This window comes from Myotis yumanensis, unplaced genomic scaffold (genome assembly GCF_028538775.1).
Source record: "Myotis yumanensis isolate MYYU_CA2020_CCGP unplaced genomic scaffold, mMyoYum1.0.hap1 SCAF_4, whole genome shotgun sequence".
Taxonomy (NCBI): Eukaryota; Metazoa; Chordata; class Mammalia; order Chiroptera; family Vespertilionidae; genus Myotis; species Myotis yumanensis.
This window is the reverse complement of record NW_027223755.1, coordinates 24,310,285-24,330,550: the sequence shown is the minus strand read 5'-3', so window position 1 is coordinate 24,330,550 and position 20,266 is coordinate 24,310,285. Positions and strand designations below refer to the sequence as shown.

The 20,266-nt window shown below is 40.1% G+C and overlaps 1 protein-coding gene across 5 annotated transcripts in view; it reads left to right on the top strand.

Annotated features, from left to right (window-relative positions):
• Window positions 1–20,266, top strand: part of DROSHA (drosha ribonuclease III) — a 109,589-nt gene that overhangs the window by 14,949 nt on the left and 74,374 nt on the right. For 3 of the 5 annotated variants that reach the window (XM_070411939.1, XM_070411938.1, XM_070411937.1), the window contains 7 exons: window positions 2,518–2,628; window positions 2,858–3,089; window positions 4,356–4,497; window positions 6,774–6,928; window positions 9,679–9,759; window positions 13,282–13,368; window positions 15,649–15,735. In XM_070411939.1, the coding sequence (XP_070268040.1) occupies window positions 2,518–2,628; window positions 2,858–3,089; window positions 4,356–4,497; window positions 6,774–6,928; window positions 9,679–9,759; window positions 13,282–13,368; window positions 15,649–15,735 (895 nt within the window). The remainder of the gene's footprint in view (window positions 1–2,517; window positions 2,629–2,857; window positions 3,090–4,355; window positions 4,498–6,773; window positions 6,929–9,678; window positions 9,760–13,281; window positions 13,369–15,648; window positions 15,736–20,266) is intronic. The other 2 variants (XM_070411942.1, XM_070411941.1) reach the window with 1 other exon arrangement.

Here is a 20,266-nt window from a genome sequence, read left to right as displayed (position 1 = left end):
AAATTCAAGTGGATCAGTGAAGAAACAATGAGGATTAACCCACTGAAGTTGACAGTTATTTATAAAAAAAAATACTGAAATTAATAGCCTTCCTACATAAACCAGGAAAGCCTACTTAGAAAGTAATGGAAAAAATGTAGATTGACTATAGAAACTTTATACTCATTAAAATTCAATATCTTAATAAAACTTTAAAAAATATATAGAACAATGGGAAGGAAACATAAGTAGCTGATGACAGGTAATATAAAAGAGTGGAGGATATGCCATATTTCCATAGCGGAGGTGGAAGAATACCAGTTTTCTTCAAAATCTATAATTTTAATGTAACCAGCTGAAGTATGGGCTTTAGAACTTTATGAGTCACTAGAGGCCCAATGCACGAAATTCGTGCAAGAGTAGGCCTTTCTTCCCCCGGCTGACGGCACCGGCTTCCCTCTGGCACCTGGGACCCGGGCTTCCCTCGCAGCCCCTACTTCGTCCGGAAGACGTCTGGTCAAATTAGCATATTATGCTTTTATTATTATAGATTATTTGGAATAGAAATGAGAATAAGGAAAAAAATGAGAATGTAGCTTTAGTAGTATTAAATGTCTTATAAACATATACGCGTTAAAACAATTTGATGTGGATGTAAATAGATCAATGAAACTAACACTGAGCAACAGTTAAGTATATATAAACATTTACATCTATCATAAAATTGTTTTTTCAAATCAGAGGACAAACTGATGTGGGGACAGTTGGCAAGGCATTTGGAGGGAAAAACTGAAATTTATGCCATACATCATAAAAGGATGAAGTTAAAAAATTAAGTGTTATAAGTAACTGAAGAAAATATAAAATATTTACTTAACCTTGAGATGGGAAAGGATTGTAAGCATAACACTAAGGAGGAAGCATAAGTTTAAAAGTCTCTAGATTTGGCCAAATGAAAGTTATAGGTAGCAATAGGCAGTTGGAATTTAAAAGGAAAACAAAAAACTGAGAAAGGTTACAATACATAAGACAGATGAATGGTGATAATCTTAATAAAAAAGTCAATAAGTAAAAGGACTACAATCCTAATTTTAAAAATATTGTCAAAGCATATGACTGGGAGGTTCATGAAAGAAGTGAACAAGTATTGTGTAATTTTAGTGGTGATAAAAATTAGCAAGTTAGGTTTAATGAGATACTTTTTTAATCAGAATGGCAAGATTAAAAACAATCATGTTGACAGGGTGTGTGGAAATGGGAACTCAATACGGTGTTGATGGTGGTCTAACCTGGTACTATCTACCTGTAGAGAAGCCTTGAGAAAAGTGCACACACACTCTTCGTGTGAAGCAATCTGACAAGTGTGCAGAGAACACAAGTGTAAGTGTGCAGAGAACACAAGTGTGTTCATGGTAGCATTGTTTACAATGGCAAAAAAATGGTGACAACCTAAATGATTGTACTCAGATTTGTTAAATTATGGTATATGCATATGAAATAATAATATGCATTTATTAAATGGTTCAGATGTAGATGTATTGAAATAGAAAGGCTCTGATTTACCAATGAGTGAGAAGGACAGGCTATAGAGTAGCGGTCGCCCACCGGTGGTCCGCAGACCACTGGTGGTCGGTGAGGTCTGAAAAGTTGGCGACCGCTGCTATATATAGAGGTCTTTTTTGGTTGAAGCTTGTGTATATTTATATATATTCTTATATCTATACGTTTTAACACAATTGTGAAATATGGTGGTTATCTCTGTGTGGTAGTATGGGTGATTTTAATTTTGTTGATGCTTAATTTTTTTCTTACAGTGAACAAATATACATTTTCCTTTGCAGTTACTTTTTTCTTCTGGTAACAAATGATGTGCATTATAATATTTAGAAGTTATATTAGTAAGTTCAGTATATATTATCTTTCTAATCACCCACCTCTTCCCCCGATGAATACACACCTACATGCTCACACTTTCCCTGTCATAAAATTAGAAGTTAGTGGTAGGGTTGATGGAAGAGTTCATTAGTGGCTTTGATCCAGATGTACACATTCTTGGGTAATAGTGACTTTGTTAGTGGAGCTGCAGAGGCTGCCAGCATAACGCTCACAGAACAGTTCTCACCTAAATTTCTGGGGCTTAAATTAAAAATCTATCCTGTAGGTTCTCCCTTCAAGCACATCCATAAGTTGGGTCTTTGCAAAATTTAAACCCTAGAAATTCAAGGAGATAGAGTTGTTTTTATCCTTTTAACTGAGCTAATATTAGTATTTGTGGGGATCAGAATTAGAGAAAGTGGTGATTCATGAAGTAGTAATACCCACGTGTGGGATTCCGGAGAGACGGTTAGGGATGATGTAACTGGTTCACTTTCAGACTATGGTCCTCAGGCTAACATTATTCCAAGTTCAGACCATGTTTTGCGAAACCTTTTTTCCCTCAGCAGAGCAGGATGTGGAGGACTCAGAACTAGCGTTCTCGTGTGGAACTGCCTGTATGTAGACATTTCCAGATATTCCCCAAGTATCTTTCTCTTCTAGGAGTTACGGTTTGCCAGTTGTTCCTGAACCTGCTGGATGCACACCAGAATTACCTGGGGAGATTATTAAAAATACAGATTCTTGGGCCCCACCCCCGGAGACTGTGAATCAGTAAGTAGATCTGGGGTAGGGCCTGGGGATTTGTATTTTTAAACAAGTCACTTCAGGTGATTCTGATGCCACCAGACTGGTGTTTGGGGTTCGCTGGTTTAACAAAAAGTAAATGTGGTGGTTTGGCATGGCATTTTTATTTTATGTGAAAAGTGAACAAAGTGAAGTAGAATAGTTTTACAGCAGAAGAACCTTTTTAATAATTAGCCTCCTTCACCCCCTTTTGAAGTCGCTCCCCCAGTAGGGAGAAGAAGAGAGCTCGTTGGGAGGAAGAAAAAGACAGATGGAGTGACAGTCAGAGCTCTGGCAAAGAAAAGAATTATACCTCCATCAAGGAAAAGGAGCTGGAGGAGGCGCCGCCCGACAAGAACGAGGAGGAGGAGGAGGAGCTCCTTAAGCCTGTGTGGATTCGGTGTACCCACTCGGAAAACTACTACTCCAGTGACCCCATGGATCAGGTGGTAGGTCTGAGGCAGCAGAGAAGCTACAGACCGGCATCTAAACCCCGGCACTATGGGCATTTTGTGCTGGATAGTGCTTTTTGGTGGGGCCTGCCCTGTGCATTGTGGGATGTTGAGCAGCATCTTTGGGCTCCGCACTAGATGCCAGTAGAACCCCTCCCCAGTTGTGTTAACCAAAGCTGTCTTTAGACATTGCCCATCTCATCTGTAACCTTTTCACACCTGCAAACTCCTTTCTGCCATGTAAGGTAACATATTCAGTTTCCGGGGATTAAAACGGGGACATCTTTGGGGATGGGGGTATTGTGGCTCAGCCCACCTACCCTGAGATGAGGAGGTCTCTGCCCCAAATCTGAAGGAAATCATGGTTTTATTAGCAAGGAAGAAGGGGACAGTGGCTGCCATAGGGGTTATTCTTAAAAGAAAACAACAAAGTTGTAGGCACTGAGGTTCAGAGAGGTTAAACAGGCAGAACTTTTATTTTTTCTTACATTTTTTATGGGTGTGTTAAAACTCCAGCATAGAACGACGGCTGATGGACCAGGAGCCCAGCATTTCCCTTTGCATCTTGTCATCTGGTGCAGTGAGGTATTGAGAATGTCAGTGTGGTCCCAGCATCACCAGTGTCAGTAATGAGATGGGACTGAGGAAAAGCAATTAGCCCTTTTTGGGTATACTGCAGATTGTAGGATTTGTTTTAATTTTCTTTTTATGTCTGAAAGGTCTGGTTCTTACATTTTGAAAATTATGTCAAACAGTATGGACCTTTAAGAAGATTTTCAGCCTGGGAAGAGAATAGGGAAAAGTGGAAAACTTCCTCTAGGATTATAGTACAGAACCCTGTGTTTGTGCTTTGTGGAGTGTGTGTGTGTGTGTATGGGTGTATGTGTGGGATATATAGGATATTTCTCTTTGATCATCGGATTAATGTAGAAGACAGACTTTCAGGTATTATGAAATCAGGGGGTCATGATTTTCTTTGTCATTTCAAAAAGGCAAAGACAAAGAGTCCTCATGTTTGTGAATGTTAGCAGAGTGCCCCCTCATGTGACAGCATGGATGTGTGTTTGATTCACAATTCCCAGCATTGGGAATTTTGTTTTTACCTGTTTGTTAAATTGAGGGTTGAAAATGGCACGTTCCTGTTACAAATCTTTGATTATTTGTGAGGTCTTACATTTCTTTGGAAAGACTATTTTTTAATATAGATTCTAATACTGATTTTTTAAAATATAGATTCTAAAACTGATCCTTTATTTTTCAAAGGGGGATTCTACTGTAGTTGGAACAAGTAGGCTCCGTGACTTATATGACAAATTTGAGGAAGAGCTGGGGAACCGGCAAGAAAAGGCCAAAGCCGCTAGGCCCCCGTGGGAGCCTCCCAAGACAAAGCTGGATGAAGATTTAGGTGAGTCAGCAGCTACCAGACCAGACCCTGTGCTTTTATTACTGCTTCATCCGGGACCTTTGGGATGTGTCCTTGGGCATCCTAGATTAAATTCCTCCCTCTCATTTTATTTTATTTATTTATTTTTATTTTTATTTTTTAAAATATATTTTTATTGATTTCAGAGAGGAGAGAGAGGGAGAGAGAAATAGAAACATCAGTGATGAGAGAGAATCATTGATCTGCTGCCTCCTGCATGCCCCACACTGGGGATTGAGGACCGCGACCCGGGCACATGCCCTTGACCAGAATCAAACCTGGCACCTTCAGTCCGCAGGCCGATGCTCTATCCACTGAGCCAAACCAGCTAGGGCTCATTTTATTTTCCTTAAATATAGTCAGCAAAATACATAGCAATGGAACTTCTTTTTGAAGTTAGTTTTTCCCAGTCACATGCAGCAGAATACATAAGAGATCTCATTTGCAAGGCACACTAATAATTGTGTCCCTTGTAGAACTGTCTAGTATTAGAATCAGAGGGACCATATAGTCCAGCCTCCCGCCAATCGCGGGGGCCTGTTCTCAGTTCCTGGTGCCTCTGACAGGCAGGCCTCCCCTCGGGGCCCTGCCCACTGCCAGCTGCTCCTGAGTTGATGAGCAAGTGCAGCTGTAGCCCAGCTCTGTTGGAAGGCATCTCTCTACTCGCAGAGACACTTTCCATAGCTTTCTCATATGGGGTCTATTTTATCAAGTGTCTGAGGTTCCAAGTAGATGCTGAGATCTTTGAGGATAGAAATGCTTTTTGCCACTTTGTGTCCTTGGCCCCTAACAGAATGCCATGCTCAGCTGAGATATTCCTTATGCTTTTTCCTTTGTTCTCTGACTCTCTGTGCCACCTTCACTGTGTCTCCCAGGCTGAGATGCAGTGTCCATGGTGGGTAAAAGCACTCACTGACCCGGCTGGCCTGGGTTCGAGTCCCTTCTCCTCCATCTGACATGCGACCTTCAGCAAGTGATTTAACTCTCTCTGCCTCCCTTTTGTCATCTGTAAAAGAGGGATGACATCGGTCTCATGGTGTACACTTGAAAATACAACTGTGTATGTTTTTAAAAAATATTTTTATTGATTTCAGAGAGAGGAAGGGAGAGGGAGAGAGAGATAGAAACATCAATGATGGGAGAGAATCATTGGCCAGCTGCCTCCTTCACGCCCCCCACCCCCAGGGATCGAGCCTGTAAGCTGGGCATGTGCCCTGACTAGGAATCTTAACTAGGAATCTTAACGGTGACCTCCTGCTTCATAGGTTGACGCTCAACTATTGAGCCACACTGCCTGGGTGGGGTTGGGTTTTATTACTGTGCATTAATCTTTTGTAGGATTAATCTAAATTCTAGATCTGTTTTTTAATTGTGCTAAAATACACATAGCACAAAATCATTTTTAAGTACCGTTCAGTAGTGTTAAGTACATTTCACATATCTCCAGACTCCTTTTATCCTGCTAATCTGAAACTATTCCCATTAAACAGCAACTCCCATCTCCCTCCACCAGCCCCTGGCACTGACCATTCTACTTTCTCTCTATGAATCTGACTACACTGGGCACCTCCTATAAGAAAAATCACGCAGTGTTTGTCTTTTTGGACTGGCGCACTTAGCATAATCCTGGGTCTGTTTTTATCCAGTCACTTTCAGAGTCTAAAATCTTTTATTACTACTATTGAGAGAAACATTTAAACTCGAGTCTGGCATTCAGAGCCATCAGTCTGGCAGTCATGACCCTTCAACCCTCACCCCCAGGATGTTTCTGCGGGGCCTTTGCTGCAGCCTGTGTCCCTGTGCTCTCGCCTCCATGCTTTTGCGTGCAGTGTTCCCTCTGTTCCTTTCCTCTTGCTGCCTCCTCCTCAGCCACCCACCCCACCTCCCTGCCTAGGTGGTGTGCACCCGTTCCAGAAAACCGCCAGTAACCTTTCCAGATGAGGGACTTGCTCTTGTTTGAATTGCTGCACCTTTTAAAATATGTAACCCCATGCTACTGTGGCTTGCATATTCTCCGGAACCAAGCCTTTCTCTGTAAAAATCTTTGTTTGCTTTCCCAGCTAGATCGTGACTTAGCATTATGGGCTGTATGACTTTTCATGGTATTGCTGAGCAGAGTGCTTGGCACTCAAATATTTGCTGAAAGGATAAACAACTGTCCTTGCATTGAGAGGTTTGGGTCATTGGGAAGTCTCCGAGTGTAACCATCTTGTGAATTTCTTCAGCCTCTTTCCGTGTTTGCCCCTCACCTCTGTTAGAAAGTTCCAGTGAATCCGAATGTGAGTCTGATGAGGACAGCACCTGTTCTAGCAGCTCCGACTCTGAAGTTTTTGACGTCATAGCAGAAATTAAACGCAAAAAGGCCCATCCCGACCGGCTTCACGATGAACTCTGGTACAATGACCCAGGCCAGGTGCGCATGTGTTTTATGTTCTTGCTGGGAAGGGTGCAAACCACACGTCACATTTATGACTCCAGGTCCAGAAGATGCATGTCGGCTGGTATCGAAACTGAATTTTCCTCTGGGCGCTGTGAGCCATTCTTCAGAGCTCATTTCCTCCAGCTTCAGAGTGCGGCTCCAAAGCATAAGCACCAGAGCAACTGTGCCTTGAATCATTTTTGACGATGTTGGTAAATCCTGGGCTAGGGAACCGGATAATGGCGCTGCCTCATTAAACTTGCAGTAAACGGAAGGAGACAAATGGTAGAGTGAGGGTGAGAGGACTTGTAGGTCTTTTTAAAAGTAGTTCGTCTGGAAAGCATCTTACAGCAATATAATAAACAATGTCTTCAGTCCTATAAAACTTCATATTTCTTAGTTAGTAATAGTCACAGTTCCATGGAAGCTCCCTTCCTTGTTAAGTATGTTTGAGCTAATGATGTCATCGCTGAACATATTTTTATTTCTACTTAGGGTTTTCTTATGAAGTACTACATAATACAAAATAGTATCTTTATAAGAGATTGGTATTTTACAATATACAACGCAAGAAAAATAGCATCTAATGCATATAAAGTTATTAAATGTAATAAAACACATACCTATAAAAAGATAATTTACAATTGAAATAAATTCATACCATTCTATATTGAATGTTCTTTTGGCTCTTATTAGAGGATGGCTAACTAAACTGTCTTTCTCAATAGAATTCATATAGTTAGAATGCCCAACAGAAATGCACTTTGTGGTCCCTTTTGCTCTCTTGGAATTGAGCAGAAGTGTTTGCAGTTGTCAATGCATTTTGAAATTTACTTTGATATATTAATCATGCATATGATCTCTTAAATAGCTTCAATGAGTTTTAATTCACATACCGTATAGATTACACACTTCAAGTGCACAATTCAGTGTTTTTTAGGATATTCACAGGACTGTACAGCCATCATCACAATCCAATTTTAGAGCATTTTCATCTCCCCTGTAAGAAATCCTGTGTCCATCAGTAGTCACTCCCCTGCTCCCCAGTGTTTTTTTTGTGTGTGTGTTTTTAATGGCCTATTCTTCTGTCCAGAGCCTGCCCCTTGGTTTCTGAGGGTTCTTAGTCCATCAGAGCACCCTGTGCAGCCTCACCATTCTGTTCACTAGATCTGGTGTTGTGTCCTCGGCACAGCCGAGCCTTAAAAGCGCTGATCTGCGTCAGAGCCCAGCCCCTGGTAGAGGCAGGAATGTGGGATGTCTGTCTGCTCCCTTGAAAATCAGTGAACATGAGGTGATCGTCCACATTTTCCCTCATGAGTTGTGACCATCACTGGGTGTGTGCTGTGACTCTTGAGGGCTCCCCATCACATCTCTGTTTGCCAGCTGTAACTTGGGATAATTACCCGATCTTTTTTAAGGTAACAATGTTATTTCTCTGATATACCACCTGGAGCTTTAGATTTCCCAAAAAGATAAAGAAAGTTATAGTTTTTCACTTTAATATTTTTTTTCAAAGTTGTATTGAGATATTGTCATTGGACACAATGAGTCACAAATCCCTAGAACTTTAAAGAAATATGTGTATGTGTTTGTGTAAATAAATATGTTATAATGTGTTACATGTGTGTGTTTGTGTGTGTTTGTGTGTGTGTGTGTGTGTGTGTGTGTATTTATTAATACAGAGAGAGTGAGAAATGGAATTCAGCTTCCTTATTCTCCACACTGATGCTCTGGTCTCCTTTTGATTCCGTGTTGCCATTTATGTTGAATAAAGTCATGAGATGACTCTTAAGACCCTTTAAGATTTGAACCTCAGTTCTGCTTGTTTGGTCTTCTTGCTCACATAAATGACCCATTCCATCGAGGTGGCTGTCATGTCCCGGGAGCATCACGTTGGGTTTCTTCCTTCGCTTTGTTCCTCATGCCGGTGCCTCAAGTAGCATAACCATCTGCTTTTCCTGTCCTGTTCGGCTGTTCAGATAGTTCGTCTCTTTGAAGCCAGTGGTATCTCCATCTGCACTGACAATTTTTCCATTTTCTTTAAAATTACTAAGCATATTATATGTATGCTATTTCTTACCTAGAATAAATATTCCTTGAGTACAGGGACCCTGAGCTATTTGTCACTCTCCCCTCCCCAGTGCTTAGCAGTCATCTTTCCACCCAAGCGTCACTCAGGCATTATTCCCTTATTGAATCCTGCGGGTAGAGTCCAGGGCAGTGAAATGAATTCAGGTGAAAAACCAGACATCGGCTCACCTGCTTAGTGTTGAACGTTTTCCTGGTTCTAGCAGGCATTTTCTTCTCTATGCTTCAGATACCTTTATGTTTCTCTTTTGAAAACATTTAATCTGGTTACCTTCAAAGCATTTTATGTGCTTCAAAGTATATAAAATATGCTTTTCTTTTGTGAAGAGCCATTTTTCCTGAAATAAGAAATAGAAGGAACATACTGAAAAGTGGTCGGAGAAGATGGGGCGAGCAGTGCGCGGACACTGATATTTTCTGCTTGGCTGCACAGATCACTGGGGGATCAAGCGTTGCCTTACAGTCTCCTTTTACCAGACAGTGTGGACAGTGTGCAGCTTTATTGGTTTTGGATCATCCGTGTAATTTTCTAACTGTGACAGCCTCTTCAGAGCTTCAGGACTCCTGATGTTAAAACCCACATAATTCCATGGAACATCAGCTTGCATGGTGGGGACGTGCCCCCAATAAAACTAATTCCTTTCTGTCTCTGACAGATGAATGATGGTCCACTCTGCAAATGCAGCGCAAAAGCCAGACGCACAGGAATTAGACACAGCATCTATCCCGGAGAAGAGGTAACGGCTTTGGGTTGTTACATTTGTATGCACCGAGAAGCCAGCAGTAGACAGTGCCGTTGCTATTCTTTCCCCTGTAAATGAAACGAGACCATTGAAAAGTCTTTTCATATTCCCCAGTAGTCTCCGGTACTGATAATTGGAGAAGGAAAGTACTTGGGTTTGGATTTGGAGTGGGGAATATCATCAAGGAAACCATCAAATAGGCCAAGTGTCTTTGAGTTGGTTTTTATTCTTTTAAAACTGTACCTGGTGTAATATTTTTTCTATGTTCTTATCACAATTGACTCTGAAGTACCCTGGAGAAACGATCTCTCTAAAGTGTATAAGGTACATGTCCGCTTTCCTTGGGGGGCGTGGGAATGCTGTTGTATGTGTTCACCTGTGTTCCCACTACCCTGAGTAGCACATGGACTGTTCTAGCTCTGTACCCCAGCCCTGGTCCATCAGGGACACTCCAAATATGCTTGACTGATTAAGTTGAATACTTTTAGGCAGTTTCATCAATTCCAGATACATTTGGGGACCAGGGCAATAACCACTGGGTGGATTTGTAAACAGAGTGGACCTATTGTAAGCCAGACCTCGGTGAAGATTTTGTTTGCTACCTTGGCCTCATGACCCCCACTCTACTGGGGAATGGGGACAATCATTCAGTGTCTGAGAATTAGTGTTGATTCAGATGCTATGTCAGCATCTGAACTGTCAGGATTTCCTCTTTCCCTAGTCTACTGTTACTCAGGTAAATGGCCATAGGTTCTTTGGGGAAGGACAGTGTTGTCATGAACATTTTTGTTTGTAATGGTGTTGCAAGGCTTCCTGGGAACTGGCCACCTCTTTCGTCAATGGATATCAGTTCAAAAACTTGATCAGGTCTGGAACTGGGCAAGGGAACATGACTTATTGGAGCAACCTCCCTTTAGCCACTTGGTTATCACTCTTGATTTCTGTTGGTACAAACTAAGTTGGTATTCTTGTCAGCTACCCATCTATTTTGTGCCCAAGGACACCATGTTCTGTCGACTCTTGCATGACTGTGTGTCAGATTCCCTGGGCTGCCCCTTCGATCTTGCTGGTCCTGATGATAATTGTGTGACCTAGCTTGTAACAGCCCCGTCGTCTGTGTCTGGCCTCCCTTGTTTCAGAGTCCTTTCATATGGTTGCTGTCAGCAAGCTGTGCTCTGTGACAGCCTCTCTAGTCAGCCCTGGAGAAGGCCCAGACACTCTCAGACACTGAATGACTGTCTGAATGACAGAAGGCCACCCCTGAACCAGCACATTCCTTTTGATCCTGGTAGCTGTCCTGTCCTCTGTACTTCCCATAGAATATGATTATCTGGTATATTTTTTCAGTCATAGGTATTATGTCCATTCCAATGTGCCCACTTCTTTGAATCTTTGGATTTCTTCCTCCTCTGTCCATCATGACAGTTTTGGTATTTTGACTGTACTCTGTGTGGGCCATCACTTTTTCATGCTTTTGGGAGACACCCTAGAAAGGAGTTGCCAGCATCTCCTGGCATCCTGGAATCCTGAATGCTCCCAAGTCAGTAAAGTCTTCCTTAACCAGCTGTGTGTTCTGGCCCTTTTGGTCAGGCACTCTCAGCCTCCGGTCCTGTGCAGACTCCTGCTGCCACACGCTGGCTAGTGCTTACAGGCCCTCTGGGCATAAACTCCTCCCAGCACCTCCCCAGTTGGGCTCTGCGGGGGAAATGACCCTAATTATAGGTCTGTCAGCCAGGAGGGGAGACTGATTCGGTACTGGGGTGGGGATGTTTTCAGGTCCTTGACTTTGGCATAGCAGACCTATCTTGGTTGGCTGTTAATTGTCTTTAAGGTCCACCCACTCTGACTTTGATAAGCCCTGGGCTTGGTCCTGATTTGCTCTGACCTCTCACTGCAGGTGAGAGCTTCTTTGTGTGTCCCAGCACACCCTCTAGTTTTCCCATCTGGCTTTCAGTTTCCTTTCTCCTCTGCTGTTCACTTCTATAGAGCAGGGGTGGGGGACGTCCAGCCTGTGGATCTTACGATGCCTATGAAATCATTTGGTCTGGCCCTGCCAAGGCATTAGGGGTGAGTTAATGAAATGTTTGACCAAATATAGCAGGCTAATGTTTAAGTTGATAATCTTGTATGGCCCGAGAATGATGTTATAAGTATCTAAATGGTCCTTGGCAGAAAATAGGTTCCCATCCCTGCTGTAGATTAATTCATATACCTGGGAACTTGTTAGAAATGTAGGTTCTTAGCTGCTTCAGCTTCTGAGTCAAACTCTGGAGATGGGGAGCAAGCAGTCTGAGATTTAGCAAGCCCTTCAGGTGATTTCACTAAAGTTTGAGGAGTATGGTAGAGTAGCCATCTATTCATTGTCCTTAGAGCTACTATTCTCTCATAGTCTTAAACACCTGCTTCCATTGGTACAGCCTCCCATTTCATCGTCTTCAAAAGTTTCAGTAGGTGTGCCATCCGGTGCCAGGGGCTGTGTGCTCCACCTACCCCCATGATGGGGTCTTTATTGCCAGTTGCATGGTAAGTGATTTCTCTCCCAAACCCCATCTTATCTGTCCTGCTTTTTTGGGTCACTCTTGGTACCAACTGTCCCACCCTGGATTTTCCAGGAGCAGATGCTAAGATGGAGTTTGGGGCGCATGATGTTTCTTTGAAAGGGAGAAGGTATAAGCAGGATTGGACAGAGGGATTAATCAAACTATGAGTCAGCCCCAACAAAGCCCCATCAGCCGAGGAATGAGTATTGTCCATTGACTTGGGCTTCGCTGGCTGGGCCTTCATACTTCTCTCCACAGTGGGCAGCGGTCCTTCCGTGCATGGTCTGGGGCACGCATCTCTGTGTCCGTCACGGCACACCCACGGTTCAGTCCACTGATGCTGCTTTTGCTCGCTGTCAGTTTTCCTTTTCCTGACTTAAGCTCCATGATATCCTGTCCCATCACCTCTCACGCTTCTTCATTTCTGGTCCCTCCTGTTTTCACCAGCATGTTTAATCTTTTCACTATCTCCCCCACCCCCATTAAAGCCTACTGCTAATCCCCTGGAGGTGATTTTTCCTGCCCCCTTTTTTTTTTCAGTTTATTGGGAGTTTAGCCAAAGTTCAATTATTGTGTTATTTTACAAAAAAAAAAAAAAGATATAAATTTAGATCTATAAAGATCTTTATGTTGTCTGAAGCTGTCCTATTGCACGTGAAGAAATGAATTGAATACAGCCAGCCCTTTTTTATTCGCCTAATTAACGGTAGAGTGAATACTGTTCTTTCCTGCTAGCCAATGTTATACTGCCTTTCATAGTATAAAATTTTATTAGTTCTGGTTACTTGTATCATCAAGAGATTTCAATTTCAAAGTTAGATATTAATAATTATATATTTTAACAACTTTATTGAGCTATAATTCATATACCTGAAGGAACCTCTTTAGTTAGACATGCAGCTAGAAAATACAGTCTAATTTAAGTAAAAATACTTTGCTTATTTACTTTCAATATCACTTATGTTCTTTCCCTCAGGCCATCAAGCCCTGTCGTCCTATGACCAACAATGCTGGCAGACTTTTCCACTATCGAATTACAGTCTCCCCTCCTACAAACTTCTTAGTAAGTTCCTTACAAAATCAGATTTCATTTATTTTAAAATGTAAATAGGTTGAATGTGTGTAACTAGGTTAAAATGTGAATAGACTAAGTATTGATTCAGTTCTTAAATGTTCTTTCTTTTAAAATATCCTATTTTTATGTTGATAAAATTGGCCTTTATCATAATGACATTTATTTTTACTTTTTTACCAGATGATTTTTGGTACCTTTTTTCATTTATATTGTTGGTACCACATAATAGTCAAAAAATTGTGGCACTGTGGAGTTGGAAGAATGCATAGAACAATTTCACATCTCTTAAAAATCAGCAAATAGATTATATGTTATCTAGTGACCCAAATAAGAACATCTATTGTATCTACCAGTATTTCAGTAATAATAATACTTAATACTTGTTGACTATGGTATTGGGCACCATTCTGAGTATTTGACATGTATTAACTTATCTCTCACAACAAACTGATGAAGCAGACACTGTTCTCTCCATTTTATAGGTGGAGCAGTAGAACATATTTTACAGATAAGGTTAAGTAGCTTGCTCAAGATTACTAGTATTCAGGTAGGAAGTGGCAGAGTGCAGATTTGAACCTATGCAGTCTGACACCATTGTGTATGGTTGTATGCTATTCCACTATGTTATACTGCCTTTCGTAGTATAAAATTTTTTTAGTTCTGGTTACTTGTATCATCAAGAGATTTCAATTTCAAAGTTAGATATTAATAATTATATATTTATAATTATATATTTATAATTATATATTTATAATTAACTTTATTGAGCTATAATTCATATACCTTAAAATGTACCCATTTAAAGTGTATATTTTATATTTCATCTTTTCACTGAGTTGTGAAACCATCATCACAGTCTAATTTTAGAACATTTTCATCATTTCCAAAAGAAACCCTGTACTCAGCAGCAGTCAATTCTTTCCCACCCCCAGCCTTCAGCAACCAATAAGATGCTTTCTATTATTTGCCTATTCTAGATATTTAATATGAATGGGACCATACAATATATCATCTTTTTGGCTTCTGATTTCACTTAGCATAGGGTTTTCAAGATTCACCCATGTTGTAACACGCAACTTCATTCCTTCTTATGACCAAATAATATTCCATTCTATGGATATTCTATATTTTATTTATCCATTCATCAGTTGATGAACATTTGGGTGATCTCCACTTTTTGGCTATTATGAAAAATGCTTCTGTGAATGTTTGTGGACAAGTTTTTGTGTGGATGTATGTTTTCATTTGTCTTGGGCATAAACCCAGGACTGGGGTCCTGGATTGTTTGGTAACTCTATCTTTAATATTTGAAGAACTACCAAACTGTTTTCCAGAGTGTTGTACCATGATTATTTCATTAGAAGTTCTTTTCATTATATTTAATTTAGACCAACTTTGTTGAATTATTCAAATAGAAAGTAACAGTAATATTGAAAAAACAAATATCGTACATTTGGATATTCTTTAGTTCTCTCCCTGTCAAGTTCTTTGTGTGTGATGTGTGTGTGTGTGTGTGTGTGTGTGTGTGAAATGTTCAGTACCTATGTAAAAAAACATATTTTTTAGGTTATTAGTCTTGATAATTCCATATTCAGCATTTAGGATTAAAAATGGTGGGTTATAAGAATGGCATAAGGAAGAGTCTCGTGCATAGAGCAACATTTGTATGTTTTAATTACAGATTCAGTTTTCAGTAATTAAGATCTTGGGCATCATGCAGGAATTCATTTGTTGCATATTTGGTGGGTTGCTTCTCCTTGGAAGGCCTGGGAATGGAACTGTGAGGGCTGAGATCTGGCACCTGGCCCTTTCAGAGCCTTCCAGGTGGTTAGTCTTGACCATCATGATGCTGAGTCTTTTTTTCACTTCGAGCTTTGAGTCAGCTGCGTTATTATCTTATTCTTGTTAGGACTTCTGTTAGTTCAGAAATATAGATCAATAAGAACAGGACTGGTAGTATTGTGGGTTAAATACAGCAAGTTCCTAGAAAATGAAGTCAGATAGCCTTTCCCCCCCTTTCTGGCATCTGTAACAAAATGTCTTGATTTTCTCAGTATGTAAATATTACTGAAGCCAGAGAATTCCACCAAGCCAGACAATTTCTCCTAAAATTAAACTTTTAAGTTCTCCCTAGTGTTTGGACAAACATTAAGAAAGTTTGTGGAGTCCTGATATTTTTCCTGGTGTTTTGCTTGTGTCCTGATGAATATCTGCACATGCAAATCATGCTGTTATCTAATTCAAGCGTGTGTTTCTGTTTGCTTTCAGACTGACAGGCCCACTGTTATAGAATATGATGACCATGAGTATATCTTTGAAGGATTTTCTATGTTTGCACACGCCCCTCTAACTAATGTAAGTATGTGCTCATTGGCTGGCTTTCCCTGTCCCTGCACCCCCACCTTCCCTGTCCTCCCTTCATTCTTCTAAAAATCAAAATAAATTTTCTTTCTCCTCACTTCTAAGTAACATTTACTTTGTGTCCTCCCTCTGCCTGAGCTGCAGGAAGTCTATGGCAGTCTGTGTCAGGTGGGAGTGTGACATCTGTGCTAATGAGTCACAGGTTTGTTTCCCATTAAATGGTGTATGTAAACGTGTCAGGATAACATTTTGAGAGTGTGAAAGATTGAAAAAGAAGGATTAACTGTGGAGTAACGTGTCAGAGCTATTTGGGGGTGGGTGTCCTTCAAAGGAAACTTGGAAAGTTCTAAGAAGAACTTGCTGTTTAGTCTCTGAGCAATAGAAAAAGAAATAGAGCTGGTTTAGGACATCTGGAATCTGAATTAATTTCGTGCAGTTTTCTGCTTTTGAATACCAGGAATATGTCTTCTTTAAGGGGCTTTGCCTGACATACAGATCTATGATGTTTTTATACAGGTATTAAGGCTGCTCTGTTAGTAAGTGGTTCAAATGGAAGTTCTGTATCTATGAGTCTAAAGCTTTGTCTCAGAGCTGGCAGTCTTGGGAATTGTCATGGACTGAATTTGCTGGCGGCTCAGGGAGAGTGCAGCAGTATACTTCATCCAGCCTAGATGTCGTTATAGAACTTACTAAGTTATAGCTATGGTGTAGCTACCTTGAAATAGAATGTTCTCTAACCTTTCTGGTTTGGTTACAAGAAATTATACAGTTTGAAAAGTTATTTTAGTATTGTTTACTTAAAACTTGAAATTCTGTTCCTCTGGAGAGTGAAGATTCACATCTTTGCCAAACCTTGTTTCTTTCTATCCTTTCTTTTTTTCTTTATAAGTGGACATGATTCCATAGTAGTGATACTAATTTAAAACAAATTGTCTTTTTATTGTTTTTATTCCACAGTGTATTTTATCCTAGACAATTTTCTTTGAGAAGATGAGTACATTGTAAATGTAAAAATAAAATCATTTGATAATACATACCCCGTTTACCTCCAGGATGGACCATATTGGACCATTCTTTATTTTTTTTAATTAGGTATAATTAATATTTAACATTGTATTAGTTTCAGGTGTACAACATAATGGTTCAATATTTGTATATATTGTGAAATGATTACCACAATGAGTCTAGTTAACATTTGTCACCTTACATAGTGACATAATTTTATATTCGACTATTCTTAATCTATATGAAAAGGCATTAGGAGGTTTTTGAATTTTGATGGGTTTTGTTGTCTTTGTAAATATATATTTTTTTAAATTATTTTTTTTTGAAGAGAGAGAGTGAGAGAGAGAGAGAGAGAGAGAGAAAGAGAGAAACAGTGATGTGAGAGGGAAACATTGATCGGTTGCCTCCCGTAAGTACCCCGTTCGGGGACAGAAGCACAGCCTGGGCATGTGCCCTGACCGGGAATCAAACCAGCAACCTTTCTGTGCATGGGACAATGTTCTAGCAACTGAGCCACACTGGCCAGGGCTGTTGTCTTTTTTTAAATATCTCAGTGAGGCACTCAGACCTTTTGTGACATCAAATCTCCTAGTCTTAGAGTAGGAAAGGCTTTTAGAAGTCCTCTAGTCCAACTTCCCCTCCCTATTGCACTTCTCTCTTTTTTGCCCTTCAAAGGATTTGCAAAACAAATAATTTAGTTACCATGAAAATATTTCAAAATATCTATCTTATTTTTTAATTCCCTAGAATAGTGTAGATCTTACTTTAACTTTTAGGATCACCTTCATTAAAGAAGGAAAGCAGTTTGGCTTCAGAGAGACCAAAGTTTTAAACATTATTGAATTCCTCTTACTATCTGTATGATTTGACATTTCAGTCTTTATAAGCCTTTCTTATCTTAAGATAGAGGTATTAGGTTTAGCAACAGGCTTTTGTAAAAAAAAATGAGATGAAACATGAAAAGTGTTTATCATACAGTGGTTGGCATACCACAAATATTGAACTTCTTATTTTGGAAAATATGTCAGAAAGACCTGGGTTTGCATCTTTTAATTCTTTTTTGTTTTTAAAAACTAATTCTTAATATCTGTGTGACTTTGGACAAGTGATTCTATGAGCTTTATTAAAATTCCTCAGGCACTGATAGGCTGTTAATGCTAAATTAATTGCAGTTGTTACTGTTATCATAAAATAAAATATAGGACTGAAAAATTCCTGGCTTCTGCATATATTTTATATAAAAATGTTCAAGTTCTCAAAATTTGAGAACTTAACTCTGTAATGAGAAGATAAGCCCCATCATTTATGTTAGAGATGTTGATAAAATAAATCGAGTATTAAGCTGAGTGTTGTACAGTTCATAGGAATTAGATCCATCAAAGGCCTCTTGAATATGAAATAACCTCCCAAGAAAGGGAATTATTAAATCACTGTACTGATCTGATTCATTTTCTTGTTGGAGAGAGCACATCAGGAAGAATGGCATGCAAATGATTGTAGTGTGAGAATCTCAACCAAATCTAGTTCTGACAAGTTCTCTTCAGAACTTGAATTGAAGTGGATGGAAAGCCTTGTTGGCTTAGTATAGAGCATTCCGGGAGAATTTAATTCTTTTATGTAGTACAGTTACTAGTACTTAAAATACCTGATGCTACTAAGGGCTTTGACAATATAACCAAAATTATAAAGATAAACATATTAGGTGCTTAATACTTTATCCTGTCCACAAAAGCACCATGAAGCCCCATGACCGTTTCCTCCTGCCTTCATGGGCTCCCCATTTCCAGCAGCCTCACTGGGCTGGATTTGTCATTTAGTGTCTGGAAGTAGTAGAGTTGAGGAAGTTTTTTGTTTTTTTTTAAACTTATCTTTATTTTTGAAAGGGGTGTTTTCTTTAGGAGTGTTTTTTTTTTTTTTTTTTTTTGCTTGTTTTTGGTATGGTGAGATAGGAGTTAGTATCAGTCAGTGTCCAAAGATGTTTTAAGAAATGATGGTAGGTATTTATATTATTTGATTGGCCAGTTAAGCTTCCAATCAGTGGAGATTCCGATTATGTTGGCAAATGACCAGTTCTCTCTGTGTCTTAGAGAAGAGGAACGTTTGACTAGCAGAGGAGATCCTGCTTTCCCAATGGTGTGTCTGAGAAGGGCTCAGGCTGACACTGTGCTCTCTCTCTGCCTGGCTCCCTACTGCTCCCACGGCCTGTGGTCCTTTCTCTTTCGGATACCCTCTCCCTGAGTAAGGGAGGCTCACCCATAGTTTTTCCTCCTATGCGTATCCTGATCCCCGCCAAATTGATATTTATAGCTGTGACATAGGACTCCATGCTTCACACGGCAACTTCAGACTGCCTGTTGGGCACACCCACCTTCATGTCCCCTCAGGTACCTCATCCTCAACCTGTGTGAAACCGAACTCGTCATCTTTCCCACAGACTGAGTTTGAGTACGTGGGGAGCATGCCATGAATTTCTTTGTATTAATGCCATTGTGATGTGTCTGGTCACGTAGGCCAGAAACCCAGAAATTATTCCCTATTCTTTCTTCTTTCTTGCCTCCACATCAGAACGGTCACTGTGTATTTCAGTAACATCTCTTATGTTTAAAAATATTCCCCTCCTTTCCAGTCTTCTCTTCATTTGGCTCCTGGACTGTTTCATTAGACTCTGGTCTTCTGGTTTCCTGCCTCCGTCCAGACCATCCCCGCACCGTTTACATAGCCACTCATCCAAAGTGTGAACTGTGATGGTCTCTCCCTTAAACTGCTTGAATGACTTCTCATTGATAGGATAAGCCCTGAATCCTTTACATTGTTTGTAAAATTTGCATAATATAGTTCAATGGTCGCCAACCTTTCGGACCTCACGGACCACTGGTTGGCGACCACTGATATAGTTCATGCTTTCCTGTCTAGAAATACCTTGCTTCTCTCTCTCCACCCACTTTATTCCTGAACAGCTAAATCACTTGTTATTCCCCTGGCTCCCTTCTCTCTGTCTTGCTAGAAACTAAATGCCTGTTTTTCCCCAAGTTAGTTTTTCTGGATGACCTGGAAAATCCCTGCCCCTCTTCGAAGACTCAACTCAAATGTTACCTCCTTTGGTCCTTTAGAACTTTATACTCTCCGTTTGCATATTTGTTTTTAATTGTACCTACAAGTTACATTGTACCATGTTCTTCTTTTAGATCCTTGCCTTTTAAAATGGTAGGGGCTGTGACTTCTTTTAGGGTAACTGTGAACCTAACATCATTGTTAGCAAAAAATAGGTATTTACAAAATATGAATGATGCCCAAATTTGTAGTTCTCACATCATTTTTAACTATAGGACTAAAAAGACCTTAAAATGTTAGTGGCTTTAGCCTGCTGCTTCAGTTGTTTTAGAACTCATTTATTACCACAAGAAGGTTGCATATGGATCTCTTATTAAAATGTGAATTTTACACAGATTAGCCGTTATCCTTTTAAAAAATGAAAAAGCACCTAAGAACTAAATTTCATTTCTGAGAAAAAGTTTCCAGT